Genomic DNA, 24,606 nt, shown 5'->3' on the forward strand with positions numbered 1-24,606 from the left:
CATATTTGCTGTGGATGCCAAGGAGAGATGTAATCTGTGCTGTCAAAAGTATTTACTAGCACTGTGTTTTGTCCTGAACATCTACAGTAGCAGCAACCTCAGCACAGATTGCAGACATGCTCTGGGTCCTTTTCTTGACTGCTTCAACAGATAAGATGTGTTAAATTGTTTCCTTTTTAGTATCCTTTGCAATTGCTAAGACAGGGATTAAGTTTACGTTTTTAGCAACGTCTGTATCATCAGCTATAAACAAATTTCCCTGGTAATCACTTAGACTTTATTTCCCTCGTGGGCCTCTTTTTATGTTCATAAAAATGTCACTAACAATTTCTACTTTAATTTCCTTTTAATTTTCCTGTCTTTGCATGGCTACACTTACACACCTGTAGAGCTCTAGTTTAATATAGGAACGTAAAGAATAGCACCTTTATCTTCCACAGCATAAAATTCATTCAGGTGAACTGAAGAATCTCTTTTGCTGTTAATTCACTCATAGCCAAGACAATACAGGCTCTCTGGCATTGGATACTTTTGGCACCTGCTTCTATACAGAGCTAGGCAGCAGGGATCCTATAAATTCGCTGAGACCTGGAGGTGATGCTGTTCCAATAATGGATTCTGCTGCCTTCCAAGCATGTTCATCACCATATATCTTCCCCTCTGTGTCTGCAGTTTGCCTGTTCGGGATAGGTGCAGTGCTGTACGCTGACGTAGCAAACGATTATGGAACAACACTGATCTCAGAAAACAGCAGGGAGTTATATCATTTCCAAAAGAAGTGCCCCATGCTCAGTGACCCTCACTTTGGGAGGTTGTCTGTGGTAATGAAGGCAGGATTTTCTTTGCTTTATCAGGTTCCTAGTGCAATTCTGCTGTATTTATAGCTTCCTAGTCTCTTGTCAGAGGACCCCTTGATCAATCTCAGCATGGGTCTGCAGATTTCCTTCAGATACCTCAGTTGCCATGTCTTTCCCTGGAACATAGGAACATAAAAACTGTTGGGCTGTGCCAGACTAAAGGTCCATCTAGCTCGGTATCTTGTCTCTCTGATACTGGTCAAAAGCCTAGAAACATGTGTGATAGTGGGGCTGGTGCACAATTATAGATCCCCTGGGTAATCTCTTGAGAACCTCAGTTCATCCCTCTAGGACTTTCTGTCATTTTGGATTTGGTACCTTTGACAGATTTATCTTCCCTGAATATGTCCTCACATTTCTTGAACTCAAGTAAACTTTTAGTATCCACTGGAGTTCCATACCTTGCCAATACGCTGTGTGAAGAACTATGTCTTTTTATTTGTTTTGAACCTGGCTCCAGCTGTCTCCATTTAATACTACTCTCCTCAGTACTATGTTGGGAAACACGGTGAAGAGTAATTTCCCTACTCAGCCTCTGAATACCCATCATGTTTTTATAGACTTCTACTATATGTACTTCATACAGTGGATATTCTTGTTGGCTATCTCTGTATCTTTCCAATTTCAGCTCTATCCTTTTTGGCAAGTAGGAACCAATTACACTTAATATTCAGGCTGCAGGGAAATGTAACATGTGTACAGTGGACATAAGGATATCCTTGTTTTGGTCGCTGTTCATTTTCTAATTTGGAGTTGGTGTTCCACCACCTCCTGCCTCTGCCCCAGGTACTGAACTTTGCTATTTTTAAGCAAAACAGTAACTGTGTTGGGAGGATATGCAAATTTAATACCTCTTTACTTCTAGGCTGGCTGAATCTTCACAGAAAGGTAATGCAGCATAGCAGTAACAAGAAAACTGAGGAAGCAGGAACATACAGAAAGTGTTTAAAATACAGGATAATAGTGTCTCATAGAGTGTCCATTTTTTCATGGACAGATTTAAAAAGTCATTACACCTTTACTAATATTTTACAGTTCTTTGGCATGAGTGTTAATTTTGTGATTCAGGGTGATGAAAAATGAACAAGAATGAGAATAATCATGAATAACATTTTCAAGGAAATAATAGAAGTATCTGTTAATGAAGCTATGCACAGATTTTATTGACTTGATCTTTATGGTACTGAATAGGAGACATTTCTTATTTTTTACTTACTAATTAAATATGTCACTTGCTACTTTCCCCCACCCCTTATTATTTTTTAGCAGATGAATAATCAAGGGGCATAGACAGTGCCAGTTAAGCTAAACTGGCCATTCCCGGGATTGTGAGGTGAATGGGCAGTATCCTGGCTGCCCTGTGCAAGTCAGATCCACTGCTCAAGGGAGAAGTGGGGACATTTGCTTTTTCTGGTTCTCTCTTCTTCTTTCCCCACCCGGAAAAATTCAGTTTAAATGTAAGCTGTACAGGGAGACACAGTTTTAGTCTTCAGTGGTCTTATAAAAGCTTTGGGCATTTTTTGTTTGAAGGATAGACAAAGGTCCAAGGGAGATTTCAGTTCTGTTCTTCTGACTTCCTGTTATTGCTTCTGGTCTTTCATTGACTTTTTCTGTGCTCTGTACCAGTTTAAAATATGTTTATCTGTTTCTAAGCAGAGGAAAGCTCTTCTGAAATGTACTTTGTAAAGTGTCCTGTTGCAGTCCATGACAATGCTATGGTTTAAAATAAAAATTACCTGGAATCTTATCTAGCTCTCATCCTGCTGGGTTCCTGTTGACTACACAGGAGTTTTGAAGGTGGAAGTTAATGTAGGATTTCACATACATTTTGTGGAGTAACATCTTTGTTTGTCATGATCCAGTCTACTGAGAATTCCACCACTTGGAAATGGATTTGTAATCCTGATGTACTACAAACCTGCTTCCTTGAGTTTTGAATTCTGCCATGTTTACATCAGGAGATGAGCTTATACTCAAGCATAAATGTTTCAAAGAAAATAAAATTGTTACAGGTAACCCTTGATCCTTTTCTAACTGTCGGTGCCCCTTTGTTTTTTAAGTGTGTGTATTTGTGACTTTCGTAGAATATCAGTGTGACAGGGAAGGAGTGAATTTCAATTCATTTTTTTTCTTTTTCTTTTTTTTTTTTTTTTTCTTCTGAGGCAGATCAACTCCTAGACCTTTAGTGCGTTAACTGAAATTGGTGGTTCACATATATAACACAGCTGATTGCACCCTTATCTGGGGACTAAAAGCACTCTGTAACTTCCTGGTATAGGTATTGCTGAAAATACATTGGCTAGTCTCATTCTGTTTGCAGGCCTTTGCCTTCAGAAATCTTCAATTTGAAAACAATTGTTGGTGAAGTTAAGTATCAGACATATTAGCGAAGCATCAGATATATTAGCTGTGATATTAAGCTTGGAAAAGAGTAAGTAGGCTTAAAATAACAAAATAAGCTCCTTAAAAAAACCCTGCCATTCTCTCTCCAAGAACCCAGACAGATGCATGTCCAAGGATGCAGAAGAACACTTAACCAGTGATGTTATTTACTCTCTTGTTTACTGTATCTTGAGAAGAACTGAACAATCAGTATGCTATTCTGGGAAACGATCCATAAATATGATTAAAATTCCTGGGAGAATATGGCTCAGATTAGTTCAGTTCTACATTACAAAAGATTTATTAGTGTATGTTGGCATGAACTTCTAATGTACTTACAGAGTTTACAAGTATAAAGCACCCCGAATGGTGCTGATTATATGTGTGGACCTGGCATGCAATAAGCTTCAGTGGATTAAATATTTTCCTAGTACAACTGTGTCATAGCAAATGGTTCTTATCAACTAGTATTTTAGATCACCATGTAATTTGTTAAAACAGCTACTATATGTCAGAGAGAGTATGTGTAACAGCTTCAGATAACAGAAGTTTAAGATGAGATGAAAAGGCAACAATCAGTATGGTCGTTTCCTTTCTCCTGTTATTTTTCATTGCTTTATTGGTGCTTGTTTAGCTCTGTGCTTTCTGATGCTTTTCATGCTCTTATATCTACCCATGTCCAGATTAAGCTTCTTTTGATATCCTCTGTCCTTTCCATCTTCCCTTAAACTATATCCACCTCTGGTTCAGCCTCCTCTCTGTGCCATTCCTGTCACTTCCTTTTTTCCTTCAGGTGCAAGTCTCCTCATTTCCTCCACTATCTGCTCTTCCTTTTATTTTCTTGATCTTTCTGGAATGTTACTGGTCTCAAAGAACTCCTGCTATTCTCTCCAGCTCACAGAAATTTGTTCCCTTGTTTCTTAACATTGCCTCATATACGGTCTTTTCTGCAGGCAGTGTTACCTCCAACAATATTCACTCTGAGTTTGGGTTAAAGAAGTTGATACTTCTGTGCTCTTGTTCCTAAGCTGTCCCTGCTCCTAGTACTTTTTTTTTCCCAGTAGAATTTCCTTCTGCCTGCCTTTCTAACACTTTTATGGTCTGCATGCACACAACTGCCTATTCCCATCTCCCTCTCTGACTTTGACTTGCAACTATCTTCCATTTGTAATTTCTCACCCTTCAGTTTCCATACGGATAACCATCCGACTCTTTAGCTGTCCTGGTGCTCTTTCTCATTTGAATTGTATCCTGTGTGCCAAATCAGCACACACTTGAGTTGGTCTTCTCTGAGCACCGTGTTCTCTAAGTTCCTTTTCTGTGATAACTATTTGAACTTTTTCAACATTTTGATTCTTTCTCCAAGAATGGGACTTCTGTAAAAACTCTGTTTTGTCAATCTTGAGTACTTGTTTTCTACTCTTATTTCCTTTATTCCTCTGTACTTTCCTCCATCAGCTTATCAGTTCCCTTTAGGCTCTATGCTTTTGTTCTTATACAGTTCCAAAACCTTTTGACAATTCATGGTCCTGGCTGACTCTCAGTCTTGCCTTTCTCAGTTCCTTATGCCATCTGCCATGCTTCAGAGATGCTGCTGACTGACTCTGGTGAAAAATCTTTTTATTCTGCTGATTTACTGCAGTTCTGTAATCTCTGGGATTTTTGTCGTCTGAGTATTTTTACTTGCAGTTTTGTCTGTTCTGTATTTTTTATTAATCACATAGCCCTTCATTCAGCTCATCTGTTCCCCCCTTTCTCCATGTGAACTTCTTTAGCTAACTAAGGTCAAAATTCAAGCTTCCTCGTTTTCTGAAACAGATATTAAGATTTTTATTTGTAGTCTCTGAACCTGTTCCAACCAACCTGTCCCTGTCCCATTACACCTTCTGACTTTCTGCTGTTCTTTTTTATTAATTTGTTTCTCTCCTTGAATTCCTTTTCATACACAAGAAATACGTCCAAGTTTCCAACACTAAGAAAAAAACAACACAAACCAACCCTTAACTTCAGAAGTTTCTTTTGACCAGATTCATGTCCTATCCCTAGACCTCTCTCATCTCCCTACCTCCTTGGTATGCTTTGTACAATTGTCTTCATTTCTTGTCTTCCAATGCCTCTCCGGAGCTGTGCACTTCTGGTTTCTGTCTTTTGCTCTGAAATTTAGCTCCCTAATGTTCCACTTCTTCCTGGAGTAATTCCAGGCTAGTTCTTTATTCTCCTCCACTCCATCTGTCATCTCTTTCCAATGCTATGTTATAGCCTTCACTAAATTTTATTGTTCTTAGACATTTGTCATTTTGTCCTTGTTGTTTCTCTTTCTCTTCAGACTCAGTTTCTTATTGGGTGGGTCTTCCTCTCCCCCTCCTCCTCTTTCTGTATGTAGGTGTGTGTTCAGATCTCTGAGGAATCCATCTTCAGCCTTTGCATCCTCCTCCACATCTTGCTTCAGATGATGATCTTTTTGAAGGCATCAATCACTGTTTTATTTTTTCAGTGGTCTTCCCCCATTCCAGTTAAACTCTGCCTATCTCAGAAAATGTTCTTGGTCTTCAGTGGTATCCAGAAAGAGTTTCTGCATTTTTTTTTTTTTTTTCCCCCCTGATGTGCACTTCTTGCTCTATGCAGTCCTGAGGTCTGACAGTTCCTATTTGTCCACGTAGCCATAAATCAGATTGAAGCCCTGCTCATCTCAACACCATGACTTCTATGATCTCACCTGCCTGTCTGACTTTAGTACTTTGAGCTTTGCTTCACTTGATTACTGGTGTTAATATCATCTTGGCTTATCACTCTGCCTATATCACCTGCTGTCTGTTCGCCGATCTTCTCAAATACAAACTCCTAGTCTTTCTTTTAAAAGCTTTACAACTTGTCTTTTCCTTTCCAAGAGAGATATTTTACCACAAAGTTGAATTTTGTGTTTACTTCACTGGCAGTATCGATTTTGATTTGCCAGTTGCTATTTATCATATTGTCAATTGTGCACTTTCTCCTACTGCACCCCATCTTTGTTGAAGCTTCTCCTCAAAACTCCTTCTGTAGTCCATGAACTTAACTATAACCTGTTAATGACTGGGCAGGTGTGTTGTGTGCATCTTCTTATATCTAGGTTGCCAAGTATTCTTAACCTGAGGCTATTTATTGTTTGTATACCTACAAGATATAACATGTCTTTTAAATTATGACTATTGAAATAGTTATACAGTCATAGATTTGAATTAGTGACATATATTGTCATGCATATATTTGCAGCTTGTATGTCAATGGAGTTCACAGGCACTATTTTTCTTTCTCCACACATGCATACACATATGTATTTAATAACAATGCTAGTTGAAAAAAAGGTAGGCAGAATTTGCAGGCATATGAAGGATGCTTATGAGACGCAATACAGATCAGCAAATTATTATGATTTGTTTAGTACACTGCAAGATTGTGCCCAGAAGAGAAGCCTTTTCTACTAAGCCTGCTACAAACTTGTAATAAATGAAAGACTGATCCAAGTGACTAATGGCATAATGTTCAAATGATAGGGTTTTTTTTTTTTAGTGTTCACCACAAAATTTTCCATTCTTTAATAAAAAGAGGTGGTGTTTTGGCAAGGAAGGGTATGAAGACCATCTGCTGGATATTGTTTTTCATCATGGTGTTTGTAATTGTTTTCACTTTAGAGCAGTATAGTGAAATACAGGTAATGATGTGTAATTAAAAAATTTCATTACTTATGTTGTGCCAGTAAAACTTGATATCTGGTAATTTCTGCCATTTTCTTAAAATACTGAACACTGACATTTAGACCAAGGAGATGGAGTTTGAAAGGTGAAATTTAATGTGATACTAGTTATCTAGTAAATACATAAATAAACAGGTAAATCGTATGCTTATGGGAAAGGTTAAAAAAAATTTTGCTTTGGAAAAGTTTCCCTACCAAAATAGGAACACAGTCCTGAAAATGGACAATGAACATGGAACACTCTTTTCTAACAGTAAAATCCTTTCATATAGAAGCGCCAACAAAACACGTATAAACTGGTAATGCTGTGATCACATTTACTTTCTACTTTATAGTAATGCTTGTCCCTTTCCAGAAGTTATGTTCTGTAATTTCAATATAAAGCACACTGTTAAAGGCATGTCAGTTGTTTCTAACTTTTAATTTGTTTCTATTGTCAAGTATCTGGACTAGTCTAGAACAACAAGGTCATGGAAATAATGTTTAAAGCTTCCAGATTACAGCAGACAAGCAGTTTGTAAAAGTCTAGTTCTTAGATCTCTGAGAGGTAGGAAGACCTGTTGAACCACTATTTATATTTCATACTTACCTTAGATTCTTTTCAGTACATTTCAAATTCCTGAATGTGTATCTTGTGCACTTCTGCTCTCTAGACTTTTAAACTATACAAATCCCTTGTTATCTAGTTCATTGTCATGATCACTTTCCCAATATATTTTGAGTGCATCTTTGACAGGAAAATTCTCTTTACAGTGCAGTATCTTATTCCCTGGACAGAAGTGATATAGAAGTAACTGCAAACTTGGAATCTGAAATCTGTTATTTCTCACAATACATTATCAATTTCCTTATCTCACTTATTTCTTATTTCTTTTCTGCTCTTTCTTCCCCCCACACCCCCTGCCAGCTTCTGGACTATTTACTGCTTTTTTTAATCCCTGTGTGAATTAATTAGACTATCTGAACTTTCAAATAGCTGGTCATATCATCAGTGGCTTGCACAACATAATTATTTTTTATCTTTGTGAATAGAGTGGCTCCTAACTCTTTTCTCTGGCATTGCCCTCCCTGGTCACCATGGTTTACTTGGTGACCTGAGACAGATTAAAAGATAAAAATACCATTGTTGGTGACCTGAGACAGATTAAAAGATAAAAATGCCATTGTCTAATTATGAGATGGAGAGTGTTTATTTTCTAATACTGTGACTATATGGACAGTGCAAAAGATCTCTTCATTTCCATTATGATAACTGTTCATTTGCATGCAACAGAACATTTTGAGTGATACAAATCTGTGTTTTTCAATCATGTCTTGTTAAAAAAAATCCCTCATGTCAACAAAATCATGTAGGTCACACAAAATCTTTGGAGGTGAGAAGTACTGGCTCACCTGTTCTGGATTTTCTGTTGAAGTTACTCTCTGAGGATGTAGATGATGTGGGAACTCTTCAGACTAAACTCTACATTTAAAGTTATAAATTTTGGCAAAGAAAGACTTGTCAGTTGTCTTCAAGGAAGTTATTTACAAGTTTCAGTTAAAAAAAACCACAAGCAAATCAAACACAATCTTTTTTTCTCTTCTGGAGGATAATAGATCACATAGAAGACAACTCGCAAGGACTGCAAGGAATCTAATTTAATTTTTGGGCATGCAACAGAATGATTTTTTTAAGGTATTCTAGTGATATTCTAAGTTATTTTTTTCCTGACAATGGATGACAAAAAGGCCATACTATATTATAACTCCTCAGTTAGATTTGGTTCAGTCAGGCTACCTTCACTGCTAGTAAAGCAACAATATTACTCGTGTTGGCAAAATTGTTTGGAAGGTTAGCGATTAGCTTGGCTACATAGGAATGGTCACAATCAAACTAACAGTCCAAGATGTTTACTCTTCTCTCTCTGGATAATCCTAATTTGACTCTCCTAAGTCTCAACAATTTTCAACCCATCTTCAGTGGTGCTCACTCTACCTAAGATCTTGCTTATCCTGTGGAAATGCCCACTTCCTATCTATTATAAAAGTTGATGATGATGTCATCTCTAGTCAAAGCAATTCAGATAGGTGACAAGAGTCTGATGGAGTTAATCAGAGTTTACCTGGAACATCCTTCCTTTTGCCTTGATTAATCCTTGGATTGCGCTTGTAGAGAGTGTTTGTCAAATACAGCTGAAAATTGTGGGTACGTCTGAGACTGAACATTATATTTGTTATTCTGAGTGAGTGAGTTATTGATCATGCTGGCTTGTGATGTCCAAAAAATGGTGATGTTATCAATTATGTTTGGCATACATGTGTACGTAAAAGATGCAGACTCCAGACCACATCATTTTTGTGGCTGTAAAGGAAGAGAGAAACTCCTCTCTCTTGTGTTGTAGCTGCTGTTAAAACAGGTTCTGGTAAGTTGGTCATGACCTCTTCTTTGCACTTGCTACTTCCACATGAGTAGCTGCTGCAAGAAGACTGCCTTGTGTGATTCTTCTCCCTGACTCTGTTTCTAGGTAGAGAAATCTGAAAACATGTCACCTTTTCTGGGCTGAAGCAGATCCTTTGAGATGGCAATTGTATCCACTTTAAACCAAATATATCCTACTGTTAAGAAACTAGCAATTAACATAACTTACTTTTTTCGATTTGCTGCCCAGCAGCTAATATCCTCTTGCATACTGGGATAAATCCAGCTCGTTTAACTTCTAACTACACCTAAATAAAACTGTTATCCTGGATCTATCCTCACCTGGCATTGAGCCAAGAGAGAGCGCAGACAAGCTAAAAGTAAATCTCATTTGGGCTTTGGAAAAAGTCTTCACATCCATCTTCATGCTGTTGGGCTTCTCTGTAGCAGTTGACATAACTATTGCTAGGAGGCAAGAAAAGAGGATTTCAGCTAATGGGGCTGCACTAGCATGACATAAGACATTCAAATAATAACCACAGAAGAAAGTACAACCATGCCTCAGCTTGAAATCTGTGCTGTTCTGATCTCCATAACTTTGAAGTATTTGACACTGTAGTAAAGAAAAATATGAAGGAAAGAGAATAAAATCTCAGACATACAGATGTGACCCAACTTCATCCCTTGATGAGCAGCAAGGAACACTGCCTTTTATTTATTCAGAAGTCTGTCTGAGACAAGCAATTGAATAAATATTAGCTTACAAATCCAGCAGATGTGGTATGGTAGGAAGGAAGGGGAGAAGTTACAAGAATCTCAACATGACTGAAAATGTTCAAAGAAAAACAATGACTTAAGTTCACTGTTCAGGTTTTGTAAGGCACTCACCTTATTTAGGCATTTCTGATAATTTTACTCTGAGGCACTCAGTATATGACAAACACTGCTGCAATTAAATGCAGGTGCTAAAAGAGGTACCAGAAAGAATTTAAAAGTTCATTATTTCATTATTATATCCAATGCTCCAACAGGTTTATCCAGCCTTTGGGTGGGAACTTTCCCTCCTCCCCCATTTTTTTTCTATCTTGTTTAAATAGAAATCTTGTCTTCATTTCGATAGGTGTATGAATAATAGCTAACGTAACGTAGTTTCCTTGCAAATGTGAGTCATGTTTCTACCTAAAATGGCTAGTCTAAGATAGAAGATTATGTATCATATAATAAGGAAATATTTTAGGGTTTATGTATTCATTTATGCATCAGTTCATAGTGACTGTGTTGTACATGATGGTATAGAACCAGCACAGGATGCCTCAGTGTAGATAAACACAGGAATTACATGTATTAGTGAGAATTTACTTGTCTGTAAAACTGCTTTGTTTTATTTGTGTGTGCGTTTTCTCCTTGATTCATCTCATTAAACTTGTAACAGTAGCATGTGTGTAGATTTAATGTCTGCAATGATTGTCTATGTTTATATGTTACAGGCATTGCATTATAACATACAATGTGGGCTCAGTTCCAGGTCAGTAGCAAATCAGTTCTTTGGAGCCAGTGCTGATTAGTACAATTTTTAGCAGCATTGCAGAGAATGGTATTTCTTTATTGAGTCATGCTAAACAGTATCTTGGCTTTTGCTATAAAAAGAGAGAAGGGGAAAAAGAGACAGAGAAGGAGGTTTTATGCATATGACATACAGCCCTGGGGAAGATGCGAATCTGGAATGAAAACTAATTGCTTTCTACTTTGTTGCATAGCCTGAACGATGTGGAGCAGAGCTGACCAAAAGAAAAAAGTGCTTCATGTTAACTAGTAGTGATAACCGCAGAAAGGTGCCACAAAAGCAGTATAGTCAAAGGGACATTTTAAAAAAACAGTTATTCAGACTTTACAGAACAGACTTTATTGCAATATAAATATGTTTTGATGGGTCCTCCTTGACAGGTGGATAGAGGGGAAAAAGATGATACAGTGCAGATAGTAGAATGGAAAAGCAATTATATATCAGAATGATTGCATCAGAAAGATAAAATTTACTGCACTTGTCACCTCAAAAGATTGCTAAATATGACTGTATGTAGCACAAGCAATTAAACACAATAATATTAAAAAAAAAAAAAAAGGTTTTTGTTTTGGTTTTGTTCCCTCCCCCTGTGCTTGCCTTCAGAAAGAGAAAAGAATTCTAGCATCTAACTTGTGCATTAAATCAGTTTCGTGTGACTGTGTCTGCTCAAGGACATTTTAAAGGACAAGGCTGAACATGGCAGTCACCAGTGATTTGCCTCCTGCAACAGGGAGGCATCCTTCTACAGAGAACAGCTTTTTAGCCATTTAGGTTAATTGTCTTTACAAGATATTTCCAGTATGCTCTTGGCAGCTTCTGAGTTCAAATAACTCACTTTTCTATATTTTTAATCATGCCATCTTTATGAAATGTCAAGCTGAACTTAACCAAAATGATCTGAAAAATATAATGTTGTGTAATAGGTCTGTGAAATAAATACTGCACAAAGCAATAATGCTGGAATATCTTTGGACTGAGAAGGTGATCATGGTCTGGATGTGATGTCTGGATAAACATTTAGAATTTCATTACAGACCATTTGAATGGTGAATACACAAGGTTTCTCCCACTAACTTTATGATAAGATCTGTAAACTGAAATGAATATATTACAGAGTTCCATTTTTAAGTATATGTAATTATTGATAATCTAAAATAACTAAAAGAATTCTATAATACACTTTTATATTTTTAAAGGAATGAAGTATTTAATATTTTATGCTGACAAGTGTTCCTTAGTTCCAGATGGCATTTGAGAATTTTGTAGGTTGTCTAATCAAGTGGCTTATATGATGAAGTAATTAATACCATGATTATTTTCCTTATGAGTCAGCAGGTGTGTCATATGCATAATTTCTGGCATGGAAAAAATAAAAATGGCTTCTGCTCTGTTACGTATTTTACAGAAAAGAATATGCTGAAAAAGGATTCTTTTTCATTATGTTGTGATTTATGCTCTGGATGCATTAAGACTGTAATTAAAAAGGGAAAGGATTTTACCTGAAGGTTTAAAAAGCCTGAAAAATTGTTTTGAATATTAATACTCCTTGTAGATTTTTTTTTTGGTTGTATTTCAAAGAAAAGCAATCATCCTCTTTATTGAAAACACTCATAAAATATCTGAGGCAGAAAATAAAAGTAGCCAAATATGAAGAAAATTAGATAGAAAGGATTAAGAAAAGAAATAATTTCTAGTTTTCCTTGTAAAATGAAAATTTTAGTGTTATCCATTTTGACTTGTCTGTTAAAAATATATTAGCACCAAATATCTTACCAGTGGAGCAGAGTACCTACCAAGAGAAGGACAGAGCCATATTAATTGCAACTATTTAATAGTTTCCTATTGTCCTAACAATTTCCTGTTTCCCAATGTAGATTTATTGCTATACTATTATATATTATTCATTTACTGTAGCGATCAGCACAGATGATCTTCAGTAAATGTTTGTGCAGTATTCTGGTAGCTTTTATGATATATGCAAGTGTCTTTTAAGATTATGTATTGGTTTTCCTTTTTTTAGTGAATACCTATAATAAATGTATAGATAACTTCAAATCTGTGTATTGTTACCTAGACTTTAATCCACCTCCTTGTCATCCACTAAATGGGAGTATGTCCTAATTCCAATGAGAAATATACCGAAGTTCTTCAAGTGTATGTGTCTACGTTAGCACATAGTATTTAAAAATATGCGTCATATGCCTTTGTACAGATCTGCCTTTGAAAGGGGTTACTTTTCTCTCCTTTCCACTTTATCATCTACTTATGATGAAAGCATAGGCAGTTTATAAGCACTGTAACTAAAAGCACACCAAAACATCTGTCATAAAATGACATTTCTTAGCTTTTCTAAATGTATAGTTTCTCAGTTAATTAAATTTATCCGAGGTGTGGAAGGGCAGTGCGCAGTTCTGGGAAGTGACAGGTTTAAGGTTCAACATCTTTGCAACAGGTTATGAGTTGAAGTTAGGGATGTATCATAGCTAAAGAGGGTCAATTTGGAAAGCTTTCTACCGTTGGAATATCCTGGGTAGCGAGCTTTAGCAATGAGTAGGTGGAAAGGGCACTTGAGACGCTTGTTTTCAGTTTCTAAACCATGGGCCTTTTTTTTTTTTTTGTTTGAACCTACACAATTACAGTTCCTGGCTACAGCTGCAGCATCACTTTGTACTCTGATAAGCAGGTTGTTGATCTAAGGGTTGAAAATCGGTACCCCTAGAACTCATGGTGACCTTCTTCCTTCTTGACTGCATGCCAAAAAGTAGATACCAAATGTATTTGAAGGCAATTGATTACCTTTTAATTTTGTTCAACTTCAAATACATGTTTCACTGTTACAACCTGTGGTTGCGCCCTAAAGGATGCAGAGGATGACTCTAGTGTCTGCTTTTCTATTGCCATCAATGCGTTTAAACTTCTAGTACGAAGAGACAAAAATAGTAGCAACTGTATTTATAAGACTCTTCCATAAAAATTTATTTTCCTGTGAAATATGTGCAGCAGATGCTGCTGTGTGGTGAAGGTAATTTCACCATTCATTTGGAAAACGTGAGAGGTGAAATCTCGGACTGAGCAGAAGAGTTGCTGAGCCCTAGTCTCTAAGGAGCTTGTGGTTTCCACATGAAAGCCTCAGCTTTTTCTTACTCTTTTATCCCAGATGCATTATTTAGTCTGCTGTGCTTGCTGATACTTTATTGCTTTAGGGAAATAGTTTTGTGCCTACATTTTAGGTAAACCATTGTGTGATAACTATAAAAACCATAAAATATTAACAAATATAATTAAAAAGAGAGCGAAATGTTAGGTTGTTTATAAATATATGGCAAGTTTATTGCACTCCAGTTACAGCTTCACAGAAGTGTAGTTCCACTGACTTCTGTGGCGTTGGTCTTGAATTAGGCCAACAGAAACAAGCCCAGTATAACTATTTTTGTGTAAACTTTGTCAAGTTGTCAAGGCTGTGCACCGTAAAACTATTACAAGGTTTTAATATATGTTGGTTTGATGTCAAAAAAACACATTATGCCTCAGTGTTGTTTTTTATCAATCTGTTGTTTCCTATCATAATCTCTTCACATGGGTAACTGCGCAATTTCTTAAATCAAATGACTTAGTACTTCTGTAGTGCTTTACGCTTCTGAAATGCTGTGTGAATATTAGTTGTGGCACAGAGCAGCCTGGTGAGGAAGGTAGATAAGTAAGTGTTATTATCCCTATTTTACAGATGGGGAAGCTGAGGCACAGAGATTAAGTGACTTTCCCAAGGCCAGACAGCGAGTCAGTGGCAGAGCCAGGATTAGCACTCGGGGACTGCCTGGATCCCTCTCCCATGCTCTGAGCAGTAGAGCACAGTGTTCACTGGACTCAGCGAGCAACTCATTGCAATAATGGACAGTTCCAAGGACTCATACCTGGTCAGTGTGTCCACACATTTGTTTGCAGACTGCTCCGCTATGCCAGTATGATTTGAATACCTCAGTCCTAGCAGATTTATGTACTATGTAACATTTTTGACCTTCTTCATCTTCAGATGGGGTGAAAGGAAGAAGTGGTAGAATTCTGGCATAAGCATGGTGTGGCTTTGAAAAACATTTAGTTTTCATGCCTTATTCTGCTCCTGCTGAAACTGGTGGGCAAAACTGCAGTGGATTCATGGCTTTGAGGATGTTAGTGTGGAGGTTCATGGCTGCTTAGTACATTAAAAGTCATCCAGAGCATTAATTCTGTCTTCCATGACTGTCTTATGGTTAGTCTTGCTTATACTTTCAGTTTCAAACTCTCATTTATTACAACATAGTTTCTGTGATGTGCTAATAAGAATCAGAACATTACCAACTGAAATTAAGTTTCTAGTCTTTAGTCATCACGCGAGAGTGGAGTGAATCTGCCACTATTTTTACTTGTATTGTGATAACGCTTACCTCCAAATTGACCTAATGGCACTGAACTTCTAGTGAGCCCTTCCTTCCCTTCTCCGAGGAGGCAGTACAGGAGTCACTGAAATTACTTCTAGACTAAATGCAGTGTCACTCTTGAACTGCTAAGTGCAAGGTGGCTTTCATACTGCTCCCTGGGAAGTGAGTGTATGGTGCAAAGCCTGTTTAATTGGACTTTGCTCAGAGTTTGACAAGTGAATTGGCAGCAACACAATACTCCCAATTAAGCTGTTTTTCCCTGTAATATTAATGAAATAAGCCCACTTCTGAGAATGAGGCAAGGCTGAGACTTGCTGTGACATTACACGAAGAGGAGGCAGGGAAGAAAAAGATTGCCAGAAGCTGAAAACTGAACACATGGGAAAGGAGAAGTCAAAGTGTATGAGCATATTTTGATAAATATTAATGAATTAATTTGTACTTAGTTTACTTAGATGATCTGTAAAGGCTTTAAACTGTCCAGCAATTTAGTATTTTTCCCATTGTAGAATTTCCCCTAACATTGCTTCCATAAGGCCTTTTCAGGATCAGTAAAATGCTGATGGCTATGCCTAATGCTAGAGTAGCGCTACATCTGATGTGGCTGTAATACTTGGCCTTTGGCATCCTGCCTGACTATGCACCCAGGGCCCTGGCATCACGCCAGCATGACAAACACACTGAGTTACATCCAACTCCTTAAAATAATGGATTCATTTTACTTAAGATGATCAAATGGTTGGTGCGAAATGATACTGCCCTGGTACATCTTAACAGATTATTAGCTAATTCCAAATTATTTAAAAGACAAAAGAGTTTCACATTGTCAGATTTTAGTTACATACTAGTATCTGTGGGAAAGATCTAATAAAGACACTGTAGCACTCTCAGTCTTTCTTTAACAGCCCACATGCTTGGTGCTGGCACGTTCCTAGGATTTTTCTGTGTAAGATAGCTACGGCATAACGGCTATTTTTAAAAAGAGAGGAGCCTGAAACAAAAACTTATGTCCAGAATATACGACATCCAGTTCTAGATGTGAACCTTGTTGCCTGGGGCATCTGCTCTTTAAGAAGAGGTACTCATGTAATATAATTTCCTGTTATATTCTATTGTGTTCTATATCTAGATATATATTTACTGTGTAGCACCAGTATTCAAGTCCCCTTGCTTCAGACTTCCATTAAACAACAATTTTTAATATTGAAATCAAGCAGTTCTAGTTCTAATATCACTCACTAAAACCCTTTCAATAATGACAATATATATTCATGACATCATGATTAATTGATGTTTTTGTACAACTCATCCTTTTTTCTTCATCATCATTTACTGGAAACCACTCTAAATCATGTTGTGAAATATAGGCTGCATTTAACAACTCTTTTTTTACAATTGGTGATGTCAAACTCATAATGAAGCCAATATTTGCTTTAGCCCAACATCCAGTGCCCTGTGGCTGAACTCCCAAAAGATTTCTCTACTTTGGGAAATGTGATTTTTTTTTTTTTTTTCTTGTCAGAAATTACCAAAATCATCAAGTTCCGTAGCTTTTTTAGCCTGACCACAATACACTAATTTGTCACATTTACAGTACAGTAGAATGCAGTTAAAATGCATGTATGACTACAGAATAGAATTAAACATGAACTATATGTTGCTAAGGAAGAATAACTTTTCTGTTTTCTGCTATTACTCTGTACTATCTGCCTCTATTTTAATTACAGCGTGGTGTTTGTAAAGAAACACATAAACTTTGTGATTCAACAGTAGGTGAATCCAATTTTTTTAACAGTATTAAAGTTTTATTTCTTACCATGTTGTCACTGAATATTATTCTCTAGCTCTGCCAAAGTATAAGGATTGTTAGTGCTAATAATTTGGGAATTCTGCATGTAGCTCAGGATCCTGGTCTAAAGACAAAAATACGTGTGCAGCCCCTTTCTTAAAGAGTATGAGAATAAGGCTGCCTCAACCAGACATTTCTTCTGTCATCTCTTTCATTGTCCTATTGACTCATGTTTTCCTCAGTTCCCAGTAACCAGTGCTCACTCATCATCTTGTGGGTTTTAACAGGAGAACGTCTCCATGTCGAAGTTGGCTATAATCATACCTCAATAAAAATGGATGCATAAGAAATAGTTCTAAATAAGGAAAATTAAACTCTTAGAAACTTTTTCATTCCTGAGTAGGAGGAGTAAATAAATAACTATTAAAAGCATGTTTGTTTCATAGTACTATACAATCTTGCCAATAGTTTCCAAATGAGAAGCAGCTTACCTGGCCCTTGTTCTGTTTTGCAGAGAAATGATGAAGAGGCTATTGTGGACAGAGGTGGAACTCGCTCCATTCTCAAAACACATTTTGAAAAGGAAGATCTAGAAGGTGAGAGATTATTTTTCTCTGCATTATGTTCTCTCTTGCTTCTGAAAGTACTGAAATGCAATTCCACTCTGTAAACTTACAGATTTGAGCAGGGATGCAGAAGTGAACAAGACAGTAGAATCTCATAATTTATTTTAAAAAGAGAGATATTACACATTTCTGACAGCCCTGCTCAGATGTAGATGATGGTGGAAAGAGTTTGCCAGTTTTTAGTAATCTAAATTCAAGTCCTGTAAATGTGCATGTATGACTTCAGATAAGTCTTTCTACCTTTATGTTTTCAAATACGTAAATGCAAACAGGACTGATGATTTATTACTTATAATGGCTTCTACGCTTGCTTTACAATCCTCATGTAGTTGCTTAGCCACATCTTCAGCTGAACAAAAACATTCTGGAGTGTCAGACTGGTCAGATACCTGATGATATACACTGCAGGAAACACCTAAAGTCACCATGTAGAAGAAAGTAAGAAGTTTTAAGAACTGTTTCATGATAGTGACCTAATAATTCAGATGGTGTCTAAAAAGAGTAACATTTCGGTTTGTTTGGTAGATCCCAAACTAATTCTGGTTACTACTGTACTTACACTCTTGCATTGAGGTGTGTGACCGCCCACATCACAACTATTGGATAAAACTGAATTTCTGTTGCACATGTGATATGCCATCCCTGACACTGGAAATGCTGATTTTAATTGTTAGCTTCTTGTGGTGGGACACAGAAAGTTCTTCGTCATACAGAGTCACAGGAACGAGCCTTCCCCTCTTCTCTCTGGCTGAATTTTGTATTATGTGCTGTGCGATGGCCATATTGACGATTTAGTGTGAATGTCAACATGATGATACACAGCAACTCCCTGTTACTGCTCCCCTCAGCAGTGCCTCAGAAAGCAGACACGGCTGCATTTTGAGAGGGGCCTGGCTGTCAGTGTGTAAGAGTTACTCTCTCACAGAAGGATGGAAAATGTCATACATTGTAGTATGTGTGAGGTAGGTAGCTCTCCACTCAGTCTGTGGCAAGTCTGAGCACACGCAAGTGTTGATCTCAGGTAAGATGTTTCCAGGGTGGCATTTAGGGTTTCGGTGTCTCCATGGTTAAGTGTCTACCAGTGGATCAGGCTGCCAGACAATTTTGGACTTAGGCACACAACCCTCTTTTTGAATCTTGTACTTGGTCTTCTGTAGTCTTCAGTCCCTTGATCACATCCTCGGACAAAGTGAAAGTATTGTATTTGGTGTCCTTAGAAAAACACCTGAGAGAAGAATGGGAGCTCCCTTCCTTCTGTTCTCCATGATACTGATTCACAGAGATTTTTGTGGGGTTAGCCTGCCCCCAAAAATGGCCTTTTGCTGAGTCATTTTACTGATGATGGCATGGTGACACGTCATTATAAAAACAGACTACGTTCTGGAGAGTGACATCTGCAAGTTCAGTCACATTCAAGTATTAAGGCAGTCAGAATTACTACGATATTCCTAGGATGTTATAAATAGAAATTGGAATGTGACAGTGACCCCCAATCTGTCCATCAATTTAAACTGTTTAGAACACTGAACAGTTCTGTAGCTAGCCAATGAGCCTGCTTTTCTTTAAAATAAAATCACACTGCTTCATAATGTTCTGACAAAACAATTATTCAATGTAGAATCCTTCATAATGCAGTTAGCTTTCTCAGATAAATTTCATGTCCACTCCAAGATCAGATCAGTGTGTCTTTAAATATATAATCACTGCATCCAGAAATACCAAGTGACATAAAAAGATTTGAAGAGATTGTAAATTTTAATATCCTGTTGCTGTTAATAGCTTTTCCATTTGTTTCACAGCACATCCAGGCACTTTTCCATCTGGAAACAGTGCATATGACTCACAAATGTCACTGTCTTATTCTTATCCGGTGTTGAGTTTTGCTGAAAACTTACCTTTTTCCTAATGACATAACTATAAAATATGAAATTATCTAATCAAGTGTTAATTGCGTAGCTTAGTAAAAACCATATCAGATAATTAATATGTATTATATAACTAGCTTTGACAGACATTTAATAGGGTTTATGTTTAAAAAATATTAATAGCTAGCTACTGAATATTTTAGCAAAACCTAGTTTTGACAGGGCTTGAGTTTCAATAGGACCATATCAGCAACATTTCAAAAATTGCAATTCATACAAAGAAATAAAAGTTGTTTAAGTCTGAAAATCAGTATTCATTTTTTTTCTGATGAAATCTTAAAATCATAAGTATTTTGCTATTTTTTAATTTTAGGCTCTCAGCATTCAAATATCAGAAATGCTGATTTAAATGTGTACCAGAATTTCCATCTGAAATTTCTTGGTCCAGCAAATACTTGTATTTGCATATTTTGGGGCAGCAATTGTGCAAATATATAGCAAGTACATATCGTGTTGAAAGCACGAAAATATCATGGTGATTAATGCTGCCTGGAACAACATCCACAAGACCAGAGTTTGCCTCAGTCTCTCTAGATTAGTGTTTTCTTTCCCTGAGCAGTGTAATAAAAATCTGTGGAGACAGGACAGGAACTGCAGTATGTACAGGAACAGAAGCGATGTGGTGCTCATCTTAGTGCCAGTAGTGATACTTGAAGTGTGTACTTCAAATTGTATCCTTTTGCTTAAGCTTTGTAGTGCCTCAGAGGTGAATTGTTTGCAGACCTTTGGGATTCAGATTTTCAGCACGAATGATTTTTCCACATAATTAATTTTTCCTGAGTGGTAAGGACCAGATCAGTCACTGATACAAAACAGGTCATTTGTCCAACTGTTGCATTAATGAAAGGACAGAGAAAGCATTTCGAAAAGCAAAACAAGAAGCCTGTCTCCCATGATTATAGTCATATATATTGTGTGTTATCTTTCAATGTATGTACAGACAAAATTCCTACTGAAATAAATGTGCTCTTACTTTTATCAGTGCTGGAATTCCTAAGTGAGAATTGGGCACTGATTCTGGATACTAAAGTACCTAATTGCAAAAGGACAGGTTGTACCTGTACTGGGAGAAGGTAGACACCTTCTTATAAACAGACATGCACATCAACAAACAGTAGCACTCAGCTTACTCCCTGGTGTCATGTCTGGCTGTCTACAATTGCTTCAATGTGTGTTCAATAGTAACGCTTTCCTGACAAAATGGGTATATACCTACTTTTTCTCTCATAGATTAAAAGCATTTGAATTGATCTGTATGTGTTTGGAGATCTCTGGTTCTCTCAGATCATGTGCTGGGACCTTTGGACTACACAGATGATGCAAAAGGTTTGGCACTGAGTACGCTCTAAGGTCATTCGCTTATTCCCATCATATCAGCTGAGAGTGAAATGACTGTTCTGGGCTGTTCTTGGTAGAGATGGTCAGCTGCAGATCCTGGATTCTTGCGGCAGGATTTCAGAGCTGCTGTGACCAGGTTTGAGAAGCAGCTTCAGTAGGAAGATGGCTGGAGAGAGGATCAATAGGTGGAGGTCCAGGCGTGAATCAGGGATGAATTGTGGGTCTTTTGGAGGAAATTGCAAAATGATCCTTGATTCAGAGAAGCCAAGATTTTGCTTAAGCTTTTTATGTTTCATGCATTTTATCTGCCTAAGTGGTGTGGGAAAAATTTGCCTTGTTGGAAATCAAGTTTACCATCTTTAATGTCTCTCAGGACACATAAAACACCATATCCAATAGAGAAATCATTGCACCTCAGAATATGCATTCTGATGCCTTTGACAGAGTTTACATTGCATGGACTGATTACTGAAAGTCACAAAAGACTTCAAGCTAAATTAGGAAGTGAACATCACTAGTACAACACTGAATATGATGCAGAAGCTGGTCATTTAAACTTACTAAACCAAAAATAATTTGAAATGTGTTTGTAGAGATGTTTTGTGTTTAACAACCTGCAAGAAGATTAATTTTGCTAGTAGATGTCCTGCTGACCCAAAAAGGATAAATCCTAGAGTATTTAATTATTCTCTTTTACAAATGATTATTTTAGTTATTATTTCTTTTTAGAATTGTTCTAGCTTGTGACAATAATATAAAAATTATTTTAATGGAATTTTGATTATATAGAGTTAGCATTAATATAGGAAAAACTCATTGTGATTGAACTCTTACCTCCATTTTTATTTATTAAAAGTCTGATTATCTCCAGATACTGAAGTAGGCTTTTATTCTGAGACGTGACATTTTTAATGGAAATAACATAAAAGTGAATCTGTCTGCCACTGACATTATTTACCTGAAGATTAATAGGATCTAGCAGCTCACAGGACGGAAAAAGCATAAATCTTATTAACCTGCTGGCCTTGATTCAGCCTTTCCCTCATGTGGAAGCAAGTCAGGTACTAATTCTGCTTGGTCAGACAGGAGCACCAATCAAGATCTCCCCTCCCTTTGGCTGCCAGGATGCTACAGCTGATTGCAAATAATTTTTTACCTCATCAGTACGGATCTCCTGCTCCAAGCTTCCTTGCCTTGCTTTCCCTTGGGGGCCCCATTTTTCCTGATGTTCACTGTGACCTGCCTCATGCTCCTTGTGGCAATGTTCATTAGATTTAGAGCGGTGGAATATCAGCTGTGGAAGTAAAGAGTTGGAGAGAAATTCGGGTTAGTCTATGGCTGTAATATTGGGTGTGGTTGTATAAATGAGGTCTCTCCAAAAAGTTCTCTTAAAAAGAACCATTTTTGCTTTACAAGAACAGAATTCTTCCATTTTATTGCCTACCAAGTATTACATACTCTAGCTTGTTCCATTTCTCATTTCTACACCACATCTTTCTGTAGTGCCTCTAATTTAGTTTTGTCTCCTTTTTTCCCGTATCTCTCAATATTCCTTTGGATCTCACTTTTCTCCTGAGCTGCACTTGCACTCTTGGTTGGCAGTTGCCTGGTTCATCCCTTCGCATGGGTCTCTTGTCCCTTCCCAGGTGTTCCCATGTTTATGGGAAGGTGGTTCACCTTGAAGATTCATGAATAACTCTACAGGTCATTTTTACAAAAATCTCTCTGAAAGTTCACATGAAGAATAATGAAATAATGAAAGCAAACAAGTTATCACCTAGTGTTGGCTGAACACGTTCTTACGTTTATCATAAGCTTTGGGTTTTGATGTTTGACTTTGCTCTGAGCTTCACTGACAGGAAACCTTTTCATTATTTGTGGGGACTAGTATTTCCAAATAGTTCACTTTGTGAAATTCTGATTAATCAAATTGGCATAAACTAACTTGCCATAATTGGTGAAAGCTGCAAAATTACAGCATCAGAAGATGGAAACATTCAGTTTTTCATATACAGTTGTGCTAGTACTGAGTTGGCAATTTTTTTGCTTGTTGCTAATTTAGAAATATAGGTCAAATTCTTCCCTTCAATAACCACAGCTTCACTTTCCATCAGTGGAAAGTGTATGTGTGTCTGAGAGAGTCCTTTTGCATTCTGTGTCTGCTAACTCTTTTTTTCTGTTGTCTGGCAAGGCCTGAGACCGTACACACGATCCCTCTGGACTCCTCAGGAGCATTTTAGGAAAATTGGGAATGAACAAAAGTGCAAATAAAAAAACTTTTCAGCCCAAACACAACCTGGAAAAATGTTTTCTTAAGAGGAGAGATTTGTTGGGAGGGCTCTTTAAAAGGTCCTTAACTTTAATGACTTCAGTGAGATGCTCTTATCCTCCATCTTCAATATGTCCTTAAAGCTTTCTTGGGCCAGAATTTTGTTTTAATCTTTTCCGTATAATTTCTGTTGTATTTTAACCTAGGACATAAGTTACATGTATGATCTGAAAAATTTGTGGAGGCTTTCCTGTCAGTTCCTCCAAATTATAGCATGTCAAAAAGATGAGAAATGTCACTTGAGCAAACCATAACCACAAACAGCAATGTAAACTGTTGTTTTAGGGAGCATTGCTTTTGTCCTTTCTGCTTTCTGTTCAGCTCTGCATCCCTGCTGCACCACAATGACGGATCATGAGTCATGTACTCTCTACTCCTACACAATTCACCATAAGCCCTTTTTCTCCTATAAGGAAAAAGGCAATTTTTTTAACTCTACGTGGACTGCTGGTTTTCTGTTTCTACCTCACTGTTCATTTGTGAGAGGATGGAAAATTGCATTTGGTTCAGCTGTAGCTGGCAATACATAAAAGAGGCTTCAGGACACTCTCTGTTTTCCAGAGGAAGGAGAAACCCCTCCAGTCCTGCTGAGATCAGCGGTCATTTGAGAATTGGTTCAAACCACTGGCTCTCAAGATGTCTTGACTTTGCAGTGTGTTTCCTTAGTAGGTCAAAGAAGCCTGTCTTTGCTCCTTCAGGAGATGTTTCAAGACCCATCTGTTCCTGTATCTGCTCCTTCCCGTCCTGCCAGTGAGCCTTGTCCAAGAGCCTTGCTCTCAGCAGGTGCCCAAGGCAGATTCAGCTCATTCCATGTGGATGGCAGCACAGGCAGAGGCACCACCGGCATCTGGCGCTCAGGGACGTTCAGACCTTATTGCCATCTACAGCTACCTGAAAGAAGGTTGTAGCATGGAGGGTGTTGGTCTCTTCTCTCAAGTAGCAAGTGATAGGACAAGAGGAAATGGCCTCAAGTTGTGTCAGGGGAGGTTTAGATTGGATATTAGGAAAAAATTCTTCATGGAAAAGGTTGTCAGGCATTGGAACAGGCTGCCAAAGGAGGAGGTGGTGGATTCACCATCCCTGGAGGTGTTTAAAAGGCATTTAGATGAAGTTCTTAGGGAGATGGTTTAGTGCTAGAGTTAGGTTAGGCTGTGGTTGGACTCGATCCTGAGGTCTCTTCCAACCGAAATGATTCTGTGATCCAGGAGAGTCAGCTTTTATACATAAGGCAACTTGGCTGGTTTACTCAA

The 24,606-nt window shown here is 37.6% G+C and overlaps 1 protein-coding gene across 8 annotated transcripts in view; it reads left to right on the forward strand.

Moving 5' to 3' along the window:
* SLC4A10 (solute carrier family 4 member 10) overlaps positions 1-24,606 on the forward strand; it is a 158,376-nt gene that overhangs the window by 41,387 nt on the left and 92,383 nt on the right. For 6 of the 8 annotated variants that reach the window (XM_065069645.1, XM_065069646.1, XM_065069647.1 and 3 more), the window contains exon 2: positions 17,653-17,734. In XM_065069645.1, the coding sequence (XP_064925717.1) occupies positions 17,653-17,734 (82 nt within the window). Of the gene's footprint in view, positions 1-14,658; positions 14,849-17,652; positions 17,735-24,606 lie in introns of all 8 variants that reach the window. The other 2 variants (XM_065069652.1, XM_065069650.1) reach the window with 1 other exon arrangement.

The sequence above is a fragment of the Columba livia genome, chromosome 7 (genome assembly GCF_036013475.1).
Source record: "Columba livia isolate bColLiv1 breed racing homer chromosome 7, bColLiv1.pat.W.v2, whole genome shotgun sequence".
Classification (NCBI taxonomy): domain Eukaryota; kingdom Metazoa; phylum Chordata; class Aves; order Columbiformes; family Columbidae; genus Columba; species Columba livia.